This window comes from Fundulus heteroclitus, chromosome 5 (genome assembly GCF_011125445.2).
Source record: "Fundulus heteroclitus isolate FHET01 chromosome 5, MU-UCD_Fhet_4.1, whole genome shotgun sequence".
Classification (NCBI taxonomy): Eukaryota; Metazoa; Chordata; class Actinopteri; order Cyprinodontiformes; family Fundulidae; genus Fundulus; species Fundulus heteroclitus.
In genome coordinates this window covers 23,988,641-24,007,651 of record NC_046365.1, presented here as the reverse complement: position 1 = coordinate 24,007,651, position 19,011 = coordinate 23,988,641, and the positions used below count along the sequence as shown (strand labels likewise).

The 19,011-nt window shown below is 41.2% G+C and overlaps 1 protein-coding gene across 3 annotated transcripts in view; it reads right to left on the bottom strand.

Moving 5' to 3' along the window:
• Positions 1–17,909, bottom strand: part of nt5c2b (5'-nucleotidase, cytosolic IIb) — a 31,950-nt gene extending 14,041 nt beyond the window's left edge. Inside the window, exons 1-7 of one of the 3 annotated variants that reach the window (XM_036137250.1) lie at positions 17,682–17,909; positions 15,678–15,797; positions 7,862–7,935; positions 1,158–1,275; positions 445–540; positions 234–325; positions 80–137 (exon numbers count right to left, since the gene is read on the bottom strand). In XM_036137250.1, coding sequence (XP_035993143.1) covers positions 80–137; positions 234–325; positions 445–540; positions 1,158–1,275; positions 7,862–7,935; positions 15,678–15,778 — 539 coding nt within the window. In that variant the 5' untranslated portion in view covers positions 15,779–15,797; positions 17,682–17,909. Of the gene's footprint in view, positions 1–79; positions 138–233; positions 326–444; positions 541–1,157; positions 1,276–7,861; positions 7,936–10,889; positions 11,027–15,677; positions 15,798–17,681 lie in introns of those variants that run through there. The other 2 variants (XM_036137251.1, XM_036137252.1) reach the window with 2 other exon arrangements.
• Between the last annotated feature and the right edge of the window lie 1,102 nt (positions 17,910–19,011).

Genomic DNA, 19,011 nt, shown 5'->3' with positions numbered 1-19,011 from the left:
TGCATATGTCTCTATGTCAACATGCAGAGCTCAGAAACTTGTTGTTGCACGACATACAACCTGACAGAAAGGGACTTACCTTGTGTATCTGTCACAGTTGGAGAAGAAATCCACAAGACAAGCAAAAAGGTAGGTTTCTTAAAAAAAATAAAAAAAAATAAAAGGAAACTAAGGTCAGTCAGAGCCTTCCAGATATAAACGATGAGGGACAGGCGGGGCTTCTCCAATCTTACCTGGCAGGTTGAAGAGGGTGTTGAGGATATAAAAACGCTCCGTGTCATCCCTCTGGATAAACTTGTTCGGGTATCGTTCACGAATATCAGGGCTGGGGGAGATGAGAGAGGAAACTCAGATATCCTATTCTTCCATCTTTTTTTTTTTTGGAGCCAAGACGTGTGCAACGATTCACGCCGCGCTATAGAAGAGCACCAAAAACCAGCTCACCCTCGAAAGAAATTAAATCCGTGGGCACAAACCAGGATGTTACCGTAGGCGTCGACTTTCAATAGGTTTCCATACATGGTATCAAACACAAGGCCCCTGAAAAGAAGAAGAGGAAAGAAATGCCTTTATTTTCCAAAATGATTCACACCCCTTCAACTTTCTCCACATAGTTGCGTTTTTGGAGCAGAACGTGTTTTAAAGCACTTTCTGGAGATTTTTTTTTAATCATTATCATCATTATAGACCAAAACAAAGTAGTGAATAGTGGCAGAGAAATTATCCATAGCTGAAAAATACGTCACCCATAAAAAAAGCAAACCGTTTGCATCTAGTCTCCATTATGATACCCAACCAGTTCCCTCCAGAAGACACTCAATAGTAAACAGTCCATCCAAATCTGATTTATTGCCTGCATAAATTCTGCAGTTCTGTGAAAGATAATAAAATATCCCACGCGCTGAACACCTCACAGTAAGTGAGATGTGTAAATTATTCTATCTGTGCTCCTGGTTAAGGCTTCCTTAACGAGCGACCTTTTAACAGTCAACAGCTTTTCTTTACGCTGGTTCTCACCCTGCCTCGACACCTCATTTAAAAATTCAAAAAGGAAGCACTAAGATTTAAGGGAAAAGAGATGAGGCGAAAAAAAAGAAAGAAGAAAATGCCTGGCCATAAATCTTCAAACCTAATTAGTTGGTTCAGTTTGGTCTGACCTGGTGGGGAATGATGGATCGTAGACGAAGCTGAGAAGCTCCTGGGGATAACCGATGGACACCAGCCTCTCCACCGTCAGTTCAAAGCCCAGCGACTCGTACTCAGGTGACTTGTACACTGAAAATCAAACACAAACACTTATACTTTAACATGTTTATATAACCAGAGTCACATCATCATTTATTATTAGCATTTATCATCATCATCATCATCATACAGAAACCAAACAGAAATGCATCTAATCAGCTATCAGGATCCTACATTTAATTTTGGTCATCTGGTGTCTAAATTATGAACTGAAACCTTGATACTGACAGTGTTTTACCATCTCACATCACTAGGAAAGGCAATATCAGCGCGTTTCATCTTGCGGAATAACTAATGTTAGAGTAGATGCATGTCACAAAAATAATGCACTCAATATTAATCAGATCTCTGGCCAGTGGGAACAATCTGCTCGCTGTGGCGACGAAAGGAGTTCCTTCAACGGCCTCCTTTCGTGCTCCTCAAGAGTCGGCGCGAAAACGATGAGGTCAACGATAAAAACCAGGACTTCCTTTAAGTTCATCTCCCCCACGCACCTCTCCATGAGTCGCTGGAACGCGCTCGGAGCTTTCGTCACTCCCTGCGGCATCCTGTTGAACTCGCACAACCCCAAAAGAATAGACAAAAAGCAGTTTTTCCCTCTTTATTGGACTCCTCCATCTCAATCTGATAATAACCAGATGTTAAAAATCAAGGACCGAGAACCAGGTGGATACAGACAGGGCGGAGAGTTTGGGCGAAGGGTAAGCGTCCTTAATAGTTTGCAATTTATAATTCTACCTTGGGAACATTCGATAAACGACTCTTAACCATAATTCCTTTTTGTTTGTTTTTTTTCCCCACACCCCTCTACTAGGTGGACGATACCTAGTAGAGGTATCCTTTTGCAGTCAGTTAGCTGTTTAGCGTTACACAGTGGTGAAAAACAGCAAAAAAAAAAAAAAAGTTTGTATGCTGAGCATGGCCAAAGCTGAGCCAGGCTAAAGATTCTCCTAACACAATTGGAGCTTGTGTAGCATCCAGCGGGACCCGTGTGTAATCGCTTCCCATAACCCCTGCATACCCAGTCCAAACGAATCCACCACAACTGGAGCTTCGAAAAGTCTCCACTTTAAAAATAACTTTTTTACGACTCCGAGAGAACAGGGTCTGATTCCAAGAAGCTCTCTCACATTTGTGAATGTAACATCTCTAAGTTTAACCTTTTTCACCCAGGACGGACTCTTGAATCAATGTTTGCTGACACGTTCTCGCTCTCTGCTGGACCCCCCCCCCCCCCTCCCCTCACAGACGGCCGAACACAAAGCAAACGGCTCCAAAAAGGCGGACGATCAGGCGTGAAAATAATGAAGCCCTAAAATTACATCTGCAGCTCTGAAGAGCTCTGCGGAGACCAGAGAGCCTCTTCCTTGTCGGCTGCACTCGGCATTTAACCCACACTTCTGGAAACATAAACATAGGCTGATGCTAAGAAAAGGCTGGCACAAGATTAAAATGCGTTCTGTGGCTGGGAAAAAAAAAAAAAAAAAAAAAAAAAAAGAGAGAGCAATATGTCAGACGTTATAAATACGCAAGAAAGAATGCGCTGTGCGTTGTCGCCTGGTTTTTGGGCTCCCAGCGGGGGTGCAGCGAAGACCCCGCTGGGAGGTGAACTGGTTGACGACTCTAAAGGGGACAGCGAGTAAAACGGCGCATTACAGGACATGCAGGAAAACCTCCGTGTCTCGCTTTGTAGCAACAGCAGCACCGTAAAAAAAAAAAAACTAAGTGAGCAAGAGTGAAACTAGTTCAGTTTCGGTTTTCGTAAAACTCCGGATATAAACAAGCCTGCATTATCATTATGCAGTGTGCTGCAGCTCAGCCCCCCCCCCCCCCATACCCCCTCCCTGTTGGTTTTCTCACAGTAAACTGAGGGATTGGGCTCACTGCCCGGAGCAGCAGCAAACATCCCAGTCCACTCCCACTTGCTCTCTTGTCATAATCTTCTTGAACATCTGAGGTACAAAAAAAAAAACTCTAAAATCTATTTTGAGAGTTGTTTCCCTTCAGTCACCTCTGCTCTCATCACTGTCCACATTTAGTCCTCTGGTAAGCTGTTGTCTCACCGTGCTACATTCCCTCACAGAGTAAAACCTCACTTCCACACCTCCATAAGTCATATACAACACAGCCACCAAAATGAGACTAAGGAAATACTCATATTACTTTAAAATGCTTTTACACCCACACAAACACAATGCTTTGCCCCTCAGCAAATCATTTTTAAATAGATTTCTTTGGCTATTTGTCTTTGGGGACTTATTGTGAGCAAACCTGGAAGGTTTTTGAGCAGAAGCGGTCTTTATAAGATCATGCTGCAGCATTTCGATCGAATCCAAGTCCGCCCCAAGACGCTCGCCAGAGAAGCCCCGGACCGGCGAAAGTGAGAAGGCCCCTTATGTTCACTGGGTTTAGGAATAGTTTTTCTTTTTGCTGAAGCACGATCACTGACCTCTACTGAGGCAAGTGAGGCTTTGGTTGTTTGCCCTGGGTTCTTTTCATAACACTCTTGGAGTAATAATTGGCAGGGAACGTTCATCATTGGTCCAGGTTTGATGCATGTGTGCACAATGGCACCCATTTTGGTTCAGAGGAGTGCCAAAGTCTTAAGAAATGGGTTTGCAACCCATTCCAGACTAAAAACATCAGAGGGTGTGTTTCTCATCTCAAATTCATGTACAACTGTTGTGTAAGATTTTTTTAGACTGCTCCTTTTTGTAAGACAGGTTTAATGAAAGTGACTCACTAAAGAAGAGTGGGACAACATTCCTCAAACGTGACGTAAAATAACTTTTTTCCAGTTGCTTCAAAAAGGTGATACAACCATTTAGGCTAAATTTCCACAGCAGGTCTTGATGTACAATTCCAATTTTTTGCTAAAATCATATTCATTTATTGTTTTGGTGGCCGTTCATAATACTATTAAATGCGACCGCCATCAGACTTCTGTCTGAACGGTTCAAGACCGCAAAGCGACCCGCAGGCGCAGATAACCAAACGTCACACAGCAGTGCACCGTTTATGAAAGTAATGGTGAATGTAATTGTTTCTAGAAGTGTTCAATAAAGTTTGTTTATAAAAGAAAAACTCAGGAAAAAAAAAACTGGCATCTCTCATTAATTGAAAGTGGTTGAGCAATGTGAGCCAATAATATTAAGTCCACATCATATGGGAGAATTATTCTGCCATAATCCAAGAGCACAAAATTTCTATTTGAGAAAAGAATTTCATCTTCTTGCACTAAAAACTTGTAACGCTCACACTCAAATATATTCTCTTCTCCCTCAAAACTTTGTTTCTGCTCTCAGATTTAATGCTTCTTGACAGATATTTTCTCCTCTCTCTTGCCTCTCTTGAGAATATATTTGAGTGTGAGCGTTACAAGTTTTGAGTGCAAGAAGATGAAATTCTTTTCTCAAATAGAAATTTTGTGCTCTTGGATTATGGCAGAATAATTCTCCCATAGACATGACCATTCAGACACTTTCCCTGCAGTGTGAGTGTAGCCATACTACGTTTATGGGAAAGTTAATTTTTCACATAGAGAGGGGTTGTTTTACATAGTTTTTTTTACCCCCTTTAATAAACATTTGATATCAGATTAAGAAAACTGCTTTTTATATTTTATGGGAGTGTTTTTTGGCAGATTTCTTTCATCAAAGAAAAATTTGTTTCATGAAAAATGACAAAACAAAGTTAAAGTAAACAACACAAAAACAACCACTGACACAAAAAAAGGACAGTTTTCGCCCACCTGCAGGTTTGCTCAACCATGACTACCCAACTTTCCAGCTGGGAGGCAGAACAGCAGGTGGGTTGACTTCAACCCCCCTCTCTGCTGTCTGGGCTCTTTCAGGAAACAGACAACTAAAAGGTGTGTTAGCCCCCAGCGTTTAGTGTTTTGTGGATGAGGCTATGGTGATACTGCAAATTATTCTTCTTTATTAGCAAAACACACAACTATCCTCAAAACACTTAACAAAAGAGCAAGTAACTCAAGTCAGCAAATGCCATTTCAGACCTTTAAAAAGGCTTGAGTAGTGGGGTGCTGAGTGATTTAGGGTGTTGCTTTTGTTACATCATCAGTCAAGTTTTAGACTTTTACAAAACAAAGCACCCAACACAAACACTACATCACCAGACAGGAAGCTCATTGTTGCGTAGTGCAGGTGCAGAGAGTTATTACATTACATTTCCTTGTTGCATTCTTAACATTCTAGCATTTCTGCTACACTGCTCTCCAGATGTAGTCTGCCATCAGAGACACAGAACCTACTTAAAGCTACAGTGACAGCAGAGTTCAGTATCAAAAATATGCCCCCCCCTCGCATCCTTGGTGGGATTATTGCCAGATAATTATACTCCCACTGCTCCCATTGCTGAGCGGTGCGATGTCTCCCCTGGGTTTTTAAGCCGGGTCAGCTCAGGCCTGGATGTAACGTACACCCTTCACACAGAAGGTAAACAACCCGCACCCCTCTTCTAACAGATCACCTAATCCAACGGGGACACGCTGACTGAACCTTGTCACATAGCAGTCTATATTAAGGGGTTAACAATATGCGTCTTAATTTATCCGTTTCCATCGCTCCGCAAGCGAAGGTCTTTGTTTTAGAATCAGGACGCTAGTGAGGCAGGCTGTGGAAAAATACGAGGACTCCGGGACTGCCTCGGGGGGCCGACATTAAGCCCAAAGTCTGCTGGAAAACTAGGACAAAACTGATAGCGTCTCAATGCAATCTAGGTCTAAATAGGTTGGTGCAACTTTTGCTGCATGCGGTGACGTGCTCCCCTTCAGGAGCAGCAGGACAGATAAAGCAATGTTGACCCGTCTAATATTGATCTAACTTAGGAAATGTTACAAAATGTGTGATGTTTGATAGGTTTTCGCTTAGGAGTTTGCAAATGTTTGAGTTTTTCCATCCTCAGGTTGAGCAGATTTGTCGCAGCAGGCGTTCTACGTAAAAAAGGACAAAATGCTCAAACAATGTTTGTGTATATGTGAAATTTGAATGCACTTGATTTTTTGGGATCTTTTGTTATTTACGCATTTGCGACCAATGTTAGCCATCGTTACAACAAACCTTGCGAGTCATGTTTTTTTTTTTTTTTTTTTTAACAGAACTGTAGTCTGTGGAAAAAGTAAGCTTTAAAAAAGGAAAATGTAAAAGAACCATGTTGCCATCGGTTATAAAGAAATGGATAGAAATAGGGTTATAATTAACTATTATGTCAGTAGTTTATTTTACATGTGGAAATAAGTTAGAAATCTAACTTCTCATAGAGATTTTCTTAACTCAATGCTTCAGTTTTATGAGAAATATCGTGTTTCTCAGCGAATTTCCGACCCGACGGAGATGACAGCTGACCACCATATGATCGTTTCCAAGGTAAAAGCTTCTTAGATATGCAGTACGCCATTAAAACCCACTGATATTTAAATAATACTGAATTTGTTTCTTGATTGGGCAGTTTGATAAAGGGCTGTTTTTTGGCGTCCAAACTAACATCAGACAAGTTTCACTTTGTAATCTGGAGAGCTTGAAAATGGATCACAACTGGATTCTTTAAAGCTTTTTATTCTGCTTTTAAAAACACAATACGCCGGTTTAAAGCTTGGCGTGGCACCGAGTAACCACATATCAACAGCTGCGATTGAAAGTGCCCAAAAAAACAAAAAAATATGACTTTATCACTGGGTTCTCTGATAGTAAAATGAGTTTTAAAATCTGAAACATTTGAGTGTGACCAAAAAAAAAGAAGACTCAATGACATTTTCTATACTGCAAACCATAACTGTCTTCTTTAAACGTGTTGTTCAGGGACGTCGCATGTGCTCAGCGTCTAAAAACAACGACAACGCGGGCAGTCGCCCGGGACGCTGATGTTAAGCAGCAGCTATGCAGATAAACTGATGAGGCACTCCGGTGATGAAAACCTGAAAACTGTCCAAAGACACACGATAGCCACACTTCTAGCAAACATTAACACTTGGTTAGAAGCTCCCATAAACTGAGTCACGTCAACAGCTGAGCATCTGGAAAATCTCCTGCTATCCGAACGCCGATGGGGCCTGCGGAGCCTCACAGGGACCGCGAGCGAATCCCTGCCCCGGGGGAGCCACCGCTGCTGAACCTGACAAACAAATGTGACCCGCTTTTCAAAGTCGGTGAAGGTTTATTTTTAGACGTGCGGAGTCCAAAAAACTGGAGCTTAGTCAGAGAACAAAGAGGTAGGGCAAAGAGAGAAACATTTGGCCCATAAAAATAGTCGCACAACTGCCTTTGGAAACCAGGTTAAAAAAAAATGTGTTACCTGCTTTATGACCAGTTATGAAATAATATGACCCTCATCTCATTCTAAATTTAATGCATCACAAGAATCTGCAGCTGATGGCTGGACAATGGTGAAAGATTGGACATAAAGCCCTAATTGGACGTCACAGGGAACATTTATTAAGTCAACCTTTATATACAACGAAACCAAAGGGTTTGGTATAAAAAATATGACAATCAAGTTTAAAAATAACATGAAAACATGAATCATAAGTGGAGGACAAAAGAGGTTCAAACTCGCAGGTATTAAGTCCAAACTGATCTCAGTTGATCGTTTAACTTACCTGCTAAAGTGTAATCCATGTCGAAGCCAAAACACTTGATTTTCTCCATTGCCAAGCTTCTGTTGACGAATATTCTGAAGAAAGAAAGAAAAGGGTGGAAACATGTAAGTTGCATCGTAATGGTCAAGACCAGTGCTGTCATCAGAGAGGAAAAAGTATTTGAGCCATATGGGGGAAAAAAAATAAAAATAAAATAAAATAGTAACAAAAAACAGTAAGCCACCATCTACCTGAACTGAGGCTTTTCCACATTAGTTCAGATGTCAAGTATGGCATCTGAACTAAACTGGCTTCAAAACAATACATCATAATAATAATTAAACTTTATTGATCTCACAGTGGAGAAATTCACTTCTGCATTTAACCCGTCCCCTTGGGGAGTAGTGGGCTGCCACTGTGCACTGTGCCACATCAGTTGTCAAAAGAGTTTTGTTTCCAAAAATGTTGGCTAAACTCCCCCAAAACACAAACAAAAATACACAAGTATGAAACGGTACCACAGTGAAATGACCAAAAACAGCTAATCTAATGCAGCGATACTCTAGCACAGTGGTTCCCAACAGTCCGGTACCGGTCCGTGGGTCATTTGGTACTAGGCTGCACAGAAAGTAGAAAGCACTTGGATTGCTTCAAGCTTTATTGTTTTAAATATCAGAGTCTGAACTATGCTTTGTTTTGAAAAATGACCGATTCTCTGTGTTACATCTGTCTAGGACGCACTCTTGTATCTCCGTCACAAAAACAAATGCACTGATAAGCGTCATTCTTGCTGGCTAACCGTATCGCTAAAGCTAAGAAACCATTCACTGTTGGTGAAGATTTGATCCCGCCACTAAAGACATTTGCTGTGAGCTTCTAGGAGAGGCTGGCCAGTGACGACGGCCTTAAAAGCACGCAAGGATTGTTGCGATGAGGCCCAGTTTCACCGGCTCGCATTAGCCGCTCATCGCATGGCTCCGCCTACCTTCAAGTGTTTTAGGAGCAGTTTCGGCAGAGGTTCCATCTGAATACCACTTACAATAGCTTATAGCTTCTATTCCTAGCACCTATTCCTTGACCTTTCATGGAGTCGACGGTAAGAACTCTATCGTGGGGAGGAAAGGAGCTTCGGACTGCTTTGATGATTTCGGACCGCCTTTGACTCCGAAGTCATTATGTGACGAAAACGCTCACGGGTGATGCAAGTTAAATCCAGGCCTACAGCCTTTCATTTTTATTTCCGGAAATTTTTGGTGATATCCGTGAGGTGAGCGGTGCTGATACGTCATGTCACACAAAGAATTATGAGATACCTTAAGGGTTCTTAGCGCTGGTAAGGGATGTTGCAGGGTTCCTAGGCAAAACTAGCCACGGGAGGGAGCATACAGGCTACTTCTCCTACCTCCTTCCTTACTGACTGCGCTATTTGGACAAAACTTATCATGGCGACCGCTGACGCACTTCCGCTTTGGCTAATGAGTCCTTACCCTATAAAGGGCATTTGGATTGAGCCAGGGTCAAACTGAGCGGACCCAAGAGGAGTTTTGAATGAACACATTGTTTTTTAGGGCGTGGAGAAATTAGAAGATTTTCTTCGAGGAAGTTCGGAAAAACTGAAGAGCGAAATATAAGTTTACCATTTACAAGCCGTGAACCACAGAAAAAAAAATGGAAATGATCGGCTTTACCTAGACGCGCTGTATCAGATTGGTAGATTTAATTTCAGCCATTTCTACGCCAGTCGAAACACAAACTGCGCAAAGATAAACCGAGTGCTTAAGAGCGGAGCGGTGCGAGCCAGACAGAGTAGGGTCGGTGGAACTACGACTTTCGTGTGTCAGCGTCTCCCATTAGTCCGTCTTGTAGAGAGACGAGCTCTGGGCTCCCACTAGCCATGTTTCCACCCAATTGTTCCACCAAACTTTTTAAATGTCACAAAAATGAAAATACAAACTAAACGGAAGTAGAACTTGTAAACTGGCATAGGAAAAAATAAAAATAAATAAATAAAATAAAAAAAGCAGAGAGGTTCTCTGGAAAGGGTTGCTATTGGGCAAGTTGCAATTGTTCTGTCATGTCAACCAGTATTAGCAATTTTACCAACTATCTAGAGAAAATACAAAAACTGCCTCAAGTGAGCGTAAAAACGTTTTTTTTGCTAAATTGAGGAAGTTATTTCATATCTTTGCTGTTTCCATCGACCTTTTCTAACATGATACTTCAAAATCCGCATAAAAATGTTGATGGAAACATGGCTAATGAGTCAGTGTCATAGTGAGTTGTATTTTTATATTTGTGTATATTACTATTTTAGTAGTAGTAGTAGTAGTAGTAGTAGTAGTAATAATAATAATAATAATAATAATAATAATAATAATAATAATAATAATAAATGTTAAGCTGTTTAATTTTATTTTGTTGTATATTTATCCGCCAAGACTTAAATGCAGCAGAGAGCATGTTCAGGCAGCAGCTGGTCTGTAAACCTCAACACGTTCTCTTTGAAACCACCATCATCTACGTTTCCATCAAAACACTGAATTTATGAGGGTGGAACTTATGGCATTTCACTCCAAATAGCCTACTAACTATAGGTTATAAACTAAATGCTTAAAATACATTTATAAAGTTTCAATTGTATTTCCTTATGAATAAATTGTCTTACAATAAAGGAGAAAATTAGAAATACTGCTGAAAGAAATTCTTTTAGATATGGAAACATAAAACGAGCCCATGTTTACGTAGCCATGGTGACACGGAGGACCCAGCTACACACTGCTAGCTTAACTGCGACAAAACCTGTCTCCAACAGCTGCGATTTAGCTGAATGTCCAACAGCTTTCCTCTACAGAAAAACACACAAGCCAAATTAAAAATCCTTCTAGAAATCACGGAAATCAGATGGAGACAAACTATAAATGAGCCAAATGGAAAAAAAAGGCTTTTCTGATACCCAGCCTCAAGGATTTTGTTAATGATACAACCTTCTTGTTGCTTTTAGCCAGAAAAAAAAAAATCCAAATTAAAAAAAGAAGCAGTTGTGAAATACCTGGCAGCAGATCCATAGTGAACAAGCTCCCATTTAGAGTTTAGTCCAAGACACGACTGGCGGTACATTCTGTGTGAAATCCAACCTTAGCTCGACTCTGTGTTGGTCTGATCAGCCCCGGCACTGCAATGACGCTCTGGCACCCTGAACAATAACCCCACCCTCCCTCTTTGCTTCCTTGTCATTCAGAAATTTTCTGACTTGTTGCAAAACTGATTGAGGCCGTTCCGCATCATTCTCTGTTGTTGTTGTTGTTGGTGTTGTTGTTGTCAGTCGAGGGGGTGTTGCTGTTGAGTGGTATGATGTTTGCAGGCCCCTCAAAGACATCTAGAACAATCATAAGTCAGGTAGGATCACGGCAGGCAGCGAGCCGAGCGACAGCTGCTTGCTTCTCCTCGAACCGCGCTCAGAATAAACACGTCGTCTTCTGGACTCCTTCATTATTCGGACTCCGAACCGTCAAGACGTCTTTTGACAAATATCCGGCTAACCCTTCCCCAAGGCGATTGCATCAGTACCTCAATCAGAGCTGTACTGTGGTTTACATTTCAGAGGGTTAATGCGACGCCGTTTGGCTGATTCCATTAAATCCTTTTATCGCTCGATTAGCTGCTTAAACTCTGACAGTAGTTCAGCATAAACTAGAAGGATAAACTTTGTTTCTACTGTAATTGATAAACCCAAAAGAGCAAAACAGTCACTTTTGGTATTTGGTATACAATTACTGTACCATTTCGCTAAAGAGTGGAATCAAAATGTTTCACTTTCTGCGGCTTAAGAGTCAGACAAAGGCTTAGTACAGGGATGAACCAATCACGTCTGTGCAACACTACAGCTGCTATAGCTGCTAAATAAATAAATAGAACGCTTTTACCACAATAATAATAATAAAAAAAAAAGCAAAAAAGACAGAGTGAGCAGAGCACCAATCGGGCTATTTCCTGGCAAATACAGACTTCAGTTTATTTTGTTTTCCTCGTTTACATGTCTGACCTGCTTGTTTGTATGTATTCCACTTGTGACCAATTCTAGTTTTGTTCTTCTTCTGAAAAAAAAAAAAAAGTTTAACAAAACGCTGCAGGTTCCTTGATAGAGGTATCGAACATAAAATGAAAGGATTACTGGATTACCCCCACTTCTGAGTCAAAGCACAAAAGCTCCTAGGTTGACAGCAAATGCGAGGAACGCAGCTAGTGTACGGTTTATAGCTGAAAACATCCGACACTGCTCGATATTCGTCGGGGCTCGCCTTTGATCAGGAAAGAGCTGAATCGGCGGCCGTTTTTGTCTGTCGCACTGAATTACCGAAAAAAAATCAGCGGTTCAAACGTGCAACTAGAGATTTACTAACGACAAAAGTAGTTTGGCGAGGATTGTTGATGAACAGAAAGTGGGAACCCAGCTTATGACTTTCAGTCAAAACAGAAAGAGGGGGCAAAATAATCCCAAAGGGTAATTATCCAATTTCCCTTTGGGATTAATAAAGTATTTTCGAATTGAACAAAAACAGGAAAAAAATACAGGGGGGGGGGGGGGAATTTGATTGGTTAGATCATATATTTAAGATGAAAAATAGTTCAAACCTGATCATCAATCCACCTCAGATAAAAGTCATAATGAATTTAATTGCCAACATCAAAAATCAAAAAGGAATTGTGCTACCACATCTCTGGGCGGCGGGCGGCTAAGCCATTTTGAGTCGAGGCCTTCGATCTAAATCTTTCCTATTTTTACGCAGATGACATCCAATACGTAACCTTTTTCCGTCCTGTAGTGGGCGGCCATAAATGATAATCCTCGCTCCTCCTAAACCCGTCTATATTGACAATGGGTGTGGGCGACTTGATTACTGTAGTCGGCCTCGACTTTGGTCCTGCTGACGACGGCGTTCAGATATCCCTGACGGGCCCCGCCGCGCACACAGGAGAAGCCCTTAATTACTTTACCTCCACATGGAAGCAGCTGTGGGACGCCCGCTCAGATTCTTTCCACTCCTCGCTAATCTCACGCAGACGGGGGATTGGACTCTGGGAGGCAGAAAGCGTTATCTGTCCTGGTCAAAGTTATCCGCCCTCTGGTGATGTGATCTCCGGCGGCCGCACTGTTTCTGCTCCGGCAAACAATCCCATTTACAGAGAGCGATCGACGACTTCTTACATGAATGCATTATCTCAGCGAGGAAATGATGGGCTTGCAACGACACGCGTGGCTCTTTGCATGCATGTTTGTTTGTTTGTTTGAAGCAGTGTTGGTAAGGGTGAGTGGGTGGGGGTCACAGACTGAGCAACCTTTGCCCCGACGGCACACACAAGCCCAACAGATTACTGCCGGTTTTATAAAACCCTCTGAACGCAACATCTGATATGATGGCGAGGAAGAACAGCAGCACCCATTGTCCCCGTACCTCCGAGTTAAACATTGAACAGCCACTAAATCCTGAAATCACGAATGAACTCTTCCTTACATCAGGCTCTCTCTCTTTTTTTTTTTTTTTTTAAACTGCTGGGTGTTTCCCCATCAGCACGCACAGAAATAAGAGCCGTCGGATAAAATAAGGGACGAGGCCCTGCTTTTAAATTAACTGCAAGTCAAGACAAGATTTCATTTTTTTGCCGACTGGCAGCAAGATTTTTTATTCATGCGCTTGTTTTCTGGAGCTCAACAGAGTGCTGATATTTGCCACCGGGCAAAAGGAGGAGAAAGAAAGGGGAAAGAAAAAAAAAAAACACACACACACACACACACACACACACGAGACGGAGCAAAAACACCACCCTTACACCTGACAGAATATCCAAATCCAAGCTGGCAAAAAACAGCTAAATTCACAGAGACCTGGCAAAGGGACATGGCTAAATTCTCGTACTACAAAAGTCGTTTACATCATATCTTATTGGCTTGACAAGCGGGTATTCGTGTTTTGCTTTGCCATCAAGAACAAAGCAATTAATTCTTATCTGAAATGATTTAGCTAAATGAACTTCAAACCTTACAAAAATAAGCCAATAATCCTCCATCCACCATCTCTCTCTCTCTCTCATGCTGATGAATTCCCTCCTCAGCATCCAGCCAATGGGCCCTGCAGAGAGGCCTGCTAATGAGCCGCTCCTTTGACTCAGGAGGAGTGTTGGAGAAAAGCAGCCGAATGGTCGCTCTGCAGGACTGGAGTCGGACATCCCCCGTCTTTCATGAATGATTTCATACATATGACTTAACGCTTAGAAAACACTCCCTAAATGAGCCATGATTCGTCCAAATTTTACAGAGATTAATGAGTTAAGATCTGAATGCACAGCGACTTCTTTGCATTCTCTCTGATTTCTTGTGAAAAAAAAAAGGAGTATGTTTTCCCTTTAGGCTAGCAAACCACCACGGCCTGATGACGTTTGCAGCCCGTTGGGAGCTACCGTCTGTGGTGAGCAGTGTTTGATCAGCGTGAGCAGTGCATTTTGGTCTACATGTTTCCAGCAAATGCTTCTGCTTTTCCCACTACAAACATGTAGATGTGTCAGTTTAACTTTCACCTAAAAAGTATTTTTTTTTTTTTTTTTTCCCCCCATTGCCTCCAACTTAGTTAAGGGTGATCCAGAGTGAGGAACCACCAAGACAACCGAAGGCTCCCTGTGAACCTGCAGTCTCCCGTTCTGGGGGGGGGGGGGGGGGGGGGGGGAATAAACAGCCGTTTGTGTGAGAGTTTAGTCCAGTGTTCAGTGTGAGCTGAACTGCACTGAGAGAAGGGACTGTGAGAGCGGGCTGGGCAGCGATCCAGATGAGCTTCTGTGAGTCAAACAACAGCAAGACCCTCCTTCGAATCTCTACTTGCATTATTCTTTTCCCAAATAATCTTTTTATCTATTTTTTTTTACTTAAAATTAGCCAACCAGCTCCTTCTGAATCCACAGAGAGACACCAGAAACCTAATAAAGTTAAACATTTAATGTGCTTGATAAATAGTGCCCTGAACATAGATAATTTGTGTCGGCATATTGTCAGGTTTTGTTTACTTATTTAATTAGGTGTTGTTGCGACCAAGTTCAATCTTGAATCTCTTAGCGACCAGCCCTGATAATCATTTATAGCCTAAGTATTGTTCATTCTAAGATAGAACGACTAAACAAAAGCCCTTCCAATCCTTTCTCGTGTAAACTACGCAATAACAGCACGTCAATAAGGAAGAGGTTTATTATTCACTACGTATTGGGCTAGTCAGTTTTATTTACGAGACTGATCTTTGATACAGTGCAACAGTTTAGTGCAGCTTATTAAATGCTGCACGTTTGATAACACTGACAAAATATGCTGTGAAATATGAAAGTGCAAACTGGGGCTTCTCTTCAATAACTGGAGAGTGACTTTGTACATTTTACAAACTAAACTAAAAAACACCCAAGTAGCACAAAAATGAGGCAACAAGCATTTTATTAAACATCAGGAGATGTTAATATATATCTACACATGTCTTTAATATCACCCTTCATATTCACTTCATAATTCATAAGACTCATAAAGTAGCATTTAGACAGATCCAGCATTTATGTACATGTAGGAAATAAGTGGAAGAGGTTTACGCTTTAATTCATTATAGACCAACTGCAGATTTACTTAGCATTTTCAATATGTAGTTTTTAAGGCTCCTCACAGCTCATTCACAGAAAGAAACGCAAATGTAACTCAGAGAGCATCAGTTTTGGACAAATTTCATGATAAGTCGACAGCGCCATAGATTTTGTCAAGCTTTCCGTTGTACCTGGATGATCTCCAGGTTGTAAAGACATCTGTGCTTCTTACCTGTGGTAAGGCTCCCTCCTGTACTTTTTCATGGCGAGGCCGTCCATATTGGCAGGCAGGTCTGCATAATTTTGCAATCTGTCACTCCAAGAAGTCGTCATCTTTTAAACTTTTCAGTGTCTAAAAAACAAGGGAGAGAAAGAGTTTAATAAGGACTAAATTTACTACATTCATGTCTACATTTCAGAAAAAAAAACCCTCCTTGAATTTTACTGGGGTAGTTCAGTTACAGGATTTTGGTGATTATTTTATTTTTTTATGGTGTGTGTGTGTTTTTTTTTTTTTATAAAAGAGTTTTAAAATATACTTTTGCGATGCCCCCTTCACTGTATTCACACAAAAAATGTAAATCAAATGGTTTAGCACGATCAAACCGCTTTTAAAACAAAATAGAAAAGCAAGAACTATCGCTGTTAGAATAGCATAATATATTGTTTATTGCTTATATAGTAAACGATAAAATTGATATTTTTAGATTTTTGATACAAGGGACATGAGGAAAAAAAATATAGAATAAAATAACATAAATGCAGTGACTGTGCTTTTCCTCACCAAAACCACGTTGTTGTTTTTTTTAAATCCAATCTGCTGAAACTAATCTGTATTTTTAAGGATTACAAAAAGGAGAAACACTTCCTACATGGTCTTTGTGAGACTGTATTTTTGAATTTCACAACAGAAATAAAAGGGGATTAGAAGATCATCCCAATTCATTCATCAAAGCACATCTCCCTAAACTTTAGCTGATTTTCACCAAACTTGGAAAAAAAAAGTGTCTAAACGCACATGCTGCTTTGCTATTGATCGGTTTCAGAACTCATCAATAGTCTTTTTTTGGGGGGGAGGGGGGGTGTCTGTGGATCAATGGATGGAGTAGTTGTCTTGCAATCGGAAGATTGTGGGTTTGACTCCAGCTTCCACTGTTCACATGCCGATGTGTCTCTGGGCAAGTTAAGTGCCTGACCCTCGGTCGACTACCGATCTGCGTATAGGTGTGTGAAAGTGGCTCTTCCTGCTTTACTCCACACTCTTCACAGGTGGAGGAAAAAACTTTGTGGTGCACCCAGATGCCAGTAGCCATGAGCCCTGGTAGTGGCATCATCACACCACACCTACACCTACAAAGTGATGATCTGACAAAAAGGGTGGAGGGTAAGGCACAGTCCATGAGGACAGGTGAGAGACGAGCCTGTTCAACTCAAACATCAGTCACCCTATTGAAAACGAAATCTTAATCTTTAAAAATCACAATAAGGCAGACAGAACGATATATAAAACAGTGCGGTGGATTAGCTGACTTTGACTTTCAGCTGTATTTGTGTTTGTGCTCCCCTTGCTGACGCTGGGTTTCTGCCCAGGCTGAGGAGGCTCCAGGGAGGAAGAGCACAGATAGCTTCAGTTGTACTTTTAACCGCAGCAAGAACACAAATGAGCTTGAAGACCTGTCAACAACCCCCTGACTGGTGAAACTCCCACTGCAGAAGCTTTACAGCAGTCCGATCTCTGCACCTGTGTGCTCAGGATAACAGACTTGGGACCTTATTCGGTCACTTTTTGTGGTGGTTTTCTTTAGCTAATGTCTATGTGGCAGTTTAATTTGATTGATTTCCGGCAACAAAAAAAAAAAAAGAAAGAAAAATGGCCCTCGAAAGGTATTTTCCCCTCTCTGGTCAACTCTGCGGTATTTTCGGGCTTGTCTCGTCGTTTCTGAGTGGCTGGATGTGCGCTTCGGTCCAAACTAAACTGCTCAAACTAGCCGCAGAAAGCACCTTGTTCGCAGCGCCGACAAACAACATCTTATTACGTTAGCTAACAACGGTCGGCTCGTTTTTTTTATTATTATTATTTTCGTTTTTTTTTCTTTTAGCCGACACGGACCGAACAGGACGGCAGGAAGTAAGAGTTCAAAACGGCAGTGACACGTTAGCTCCCCCGTGGTGAGACACAAGGAAGACAGCCTAAAAGCAGGTTTCTTCTTCGGTAACTGACGTTTCGGGCACTCACCTCCGAGTTCCTGAATGAGAACAAATGCGCCCCGTCCGTTACTGTGAGCATGCGCAGTGGGCCGAGTCAAAGTAAGAGAAAGAGAGAGGGTTTTCTTTTCCTGTTGCTGGTTTGTGGCAGGGGAAAAGCTGGCGGCGAAGCTTCAAATGAAAGCCAAAGTACTTGTAGATGCGTCTCTGAGCTCGGCTAGCTCACTAAGCCGTCTCTGAGATACGCCAGTTGTTATGAGACGGAATGGGGGAGGGGCTTGTTTCTAAGCGTCACGAAGAGGCGGGGCCATCTGTAGCCGTGGCGGGGACACGTGACTCCGTAGTTTGAACGTGAAATTGTTTTTTAGACAAAAGTTTTCTCCTTAAAAAGAGAAAGCTCTGAAACACCTTTTAATCTCGGTTGAAACCTGCACTGAATTTGAATCTTTTTTTTTTTTTTTTTTTTTTTTGGGTGGGAATTTGTTGACAGCAGTGCTTTTCATTTTTTAGCAAACAAATCATGTTTCACAAAAAGTCACAAACTGTAACCACACATACAGTAGCTTATTTACTCAGTAAATCTAATCGTTTTTTATTTTAACTCCATTTTATTGTTTTTCATTTTTAACTCCACACAGACAAATCTTCCTATTTATTTCTTATTTTATCAAATGCATACTATGTTTTTTTTTTTTGTTTGTTTTTTTTACTCTACGATTGCCCAGTCTGCTCAGTCCCTTAAAGGTACATATTTACCTTATTTGACTTTTTATTTGTATATATATCTATATATATATAGATAGATATGTATGTATGTATGTATGTATGTATGTATGTATGTATGTATATATATATATATATATATATATATATATAGATAGATATATAGATAGATAGATAGATATGCTAACTCACTCAGTAACTCACTCTAGTTGCATACAATGATTTTCTGAAAGATGAACATGTCCTGCTGGTGTGGTATTTCTTTTAATCTTTGTTTTTGCTCAAGTTTTTAGTAAATATAGCCTTTTCTGTGTATATTTATCATTAAAACATGATGCGACTGGGCTTACGTCACTGCTCATGCGTACAATTGGTCAACACGCTAAAGCAATGGTGGCAAGCGAGTGTGGAACTCCCAGCGTAGTTGCGGAAGAAAAGTCTGAGATGTAAAAATGAGCAAGATGTTTCAGGGAGGCATTACAGCACAGTCGGAACTTATTTAGTAGCTGTGTCAATGGCGACCATCTGGCTTTCTAATAGTTCTACAGTAAATGACTTATACTTGTATAGCGCTTTAACTAGTCCAGCAACCCCACAGGGCTTTACACATTCACACCCTGACCGTGGTGAGCTATATT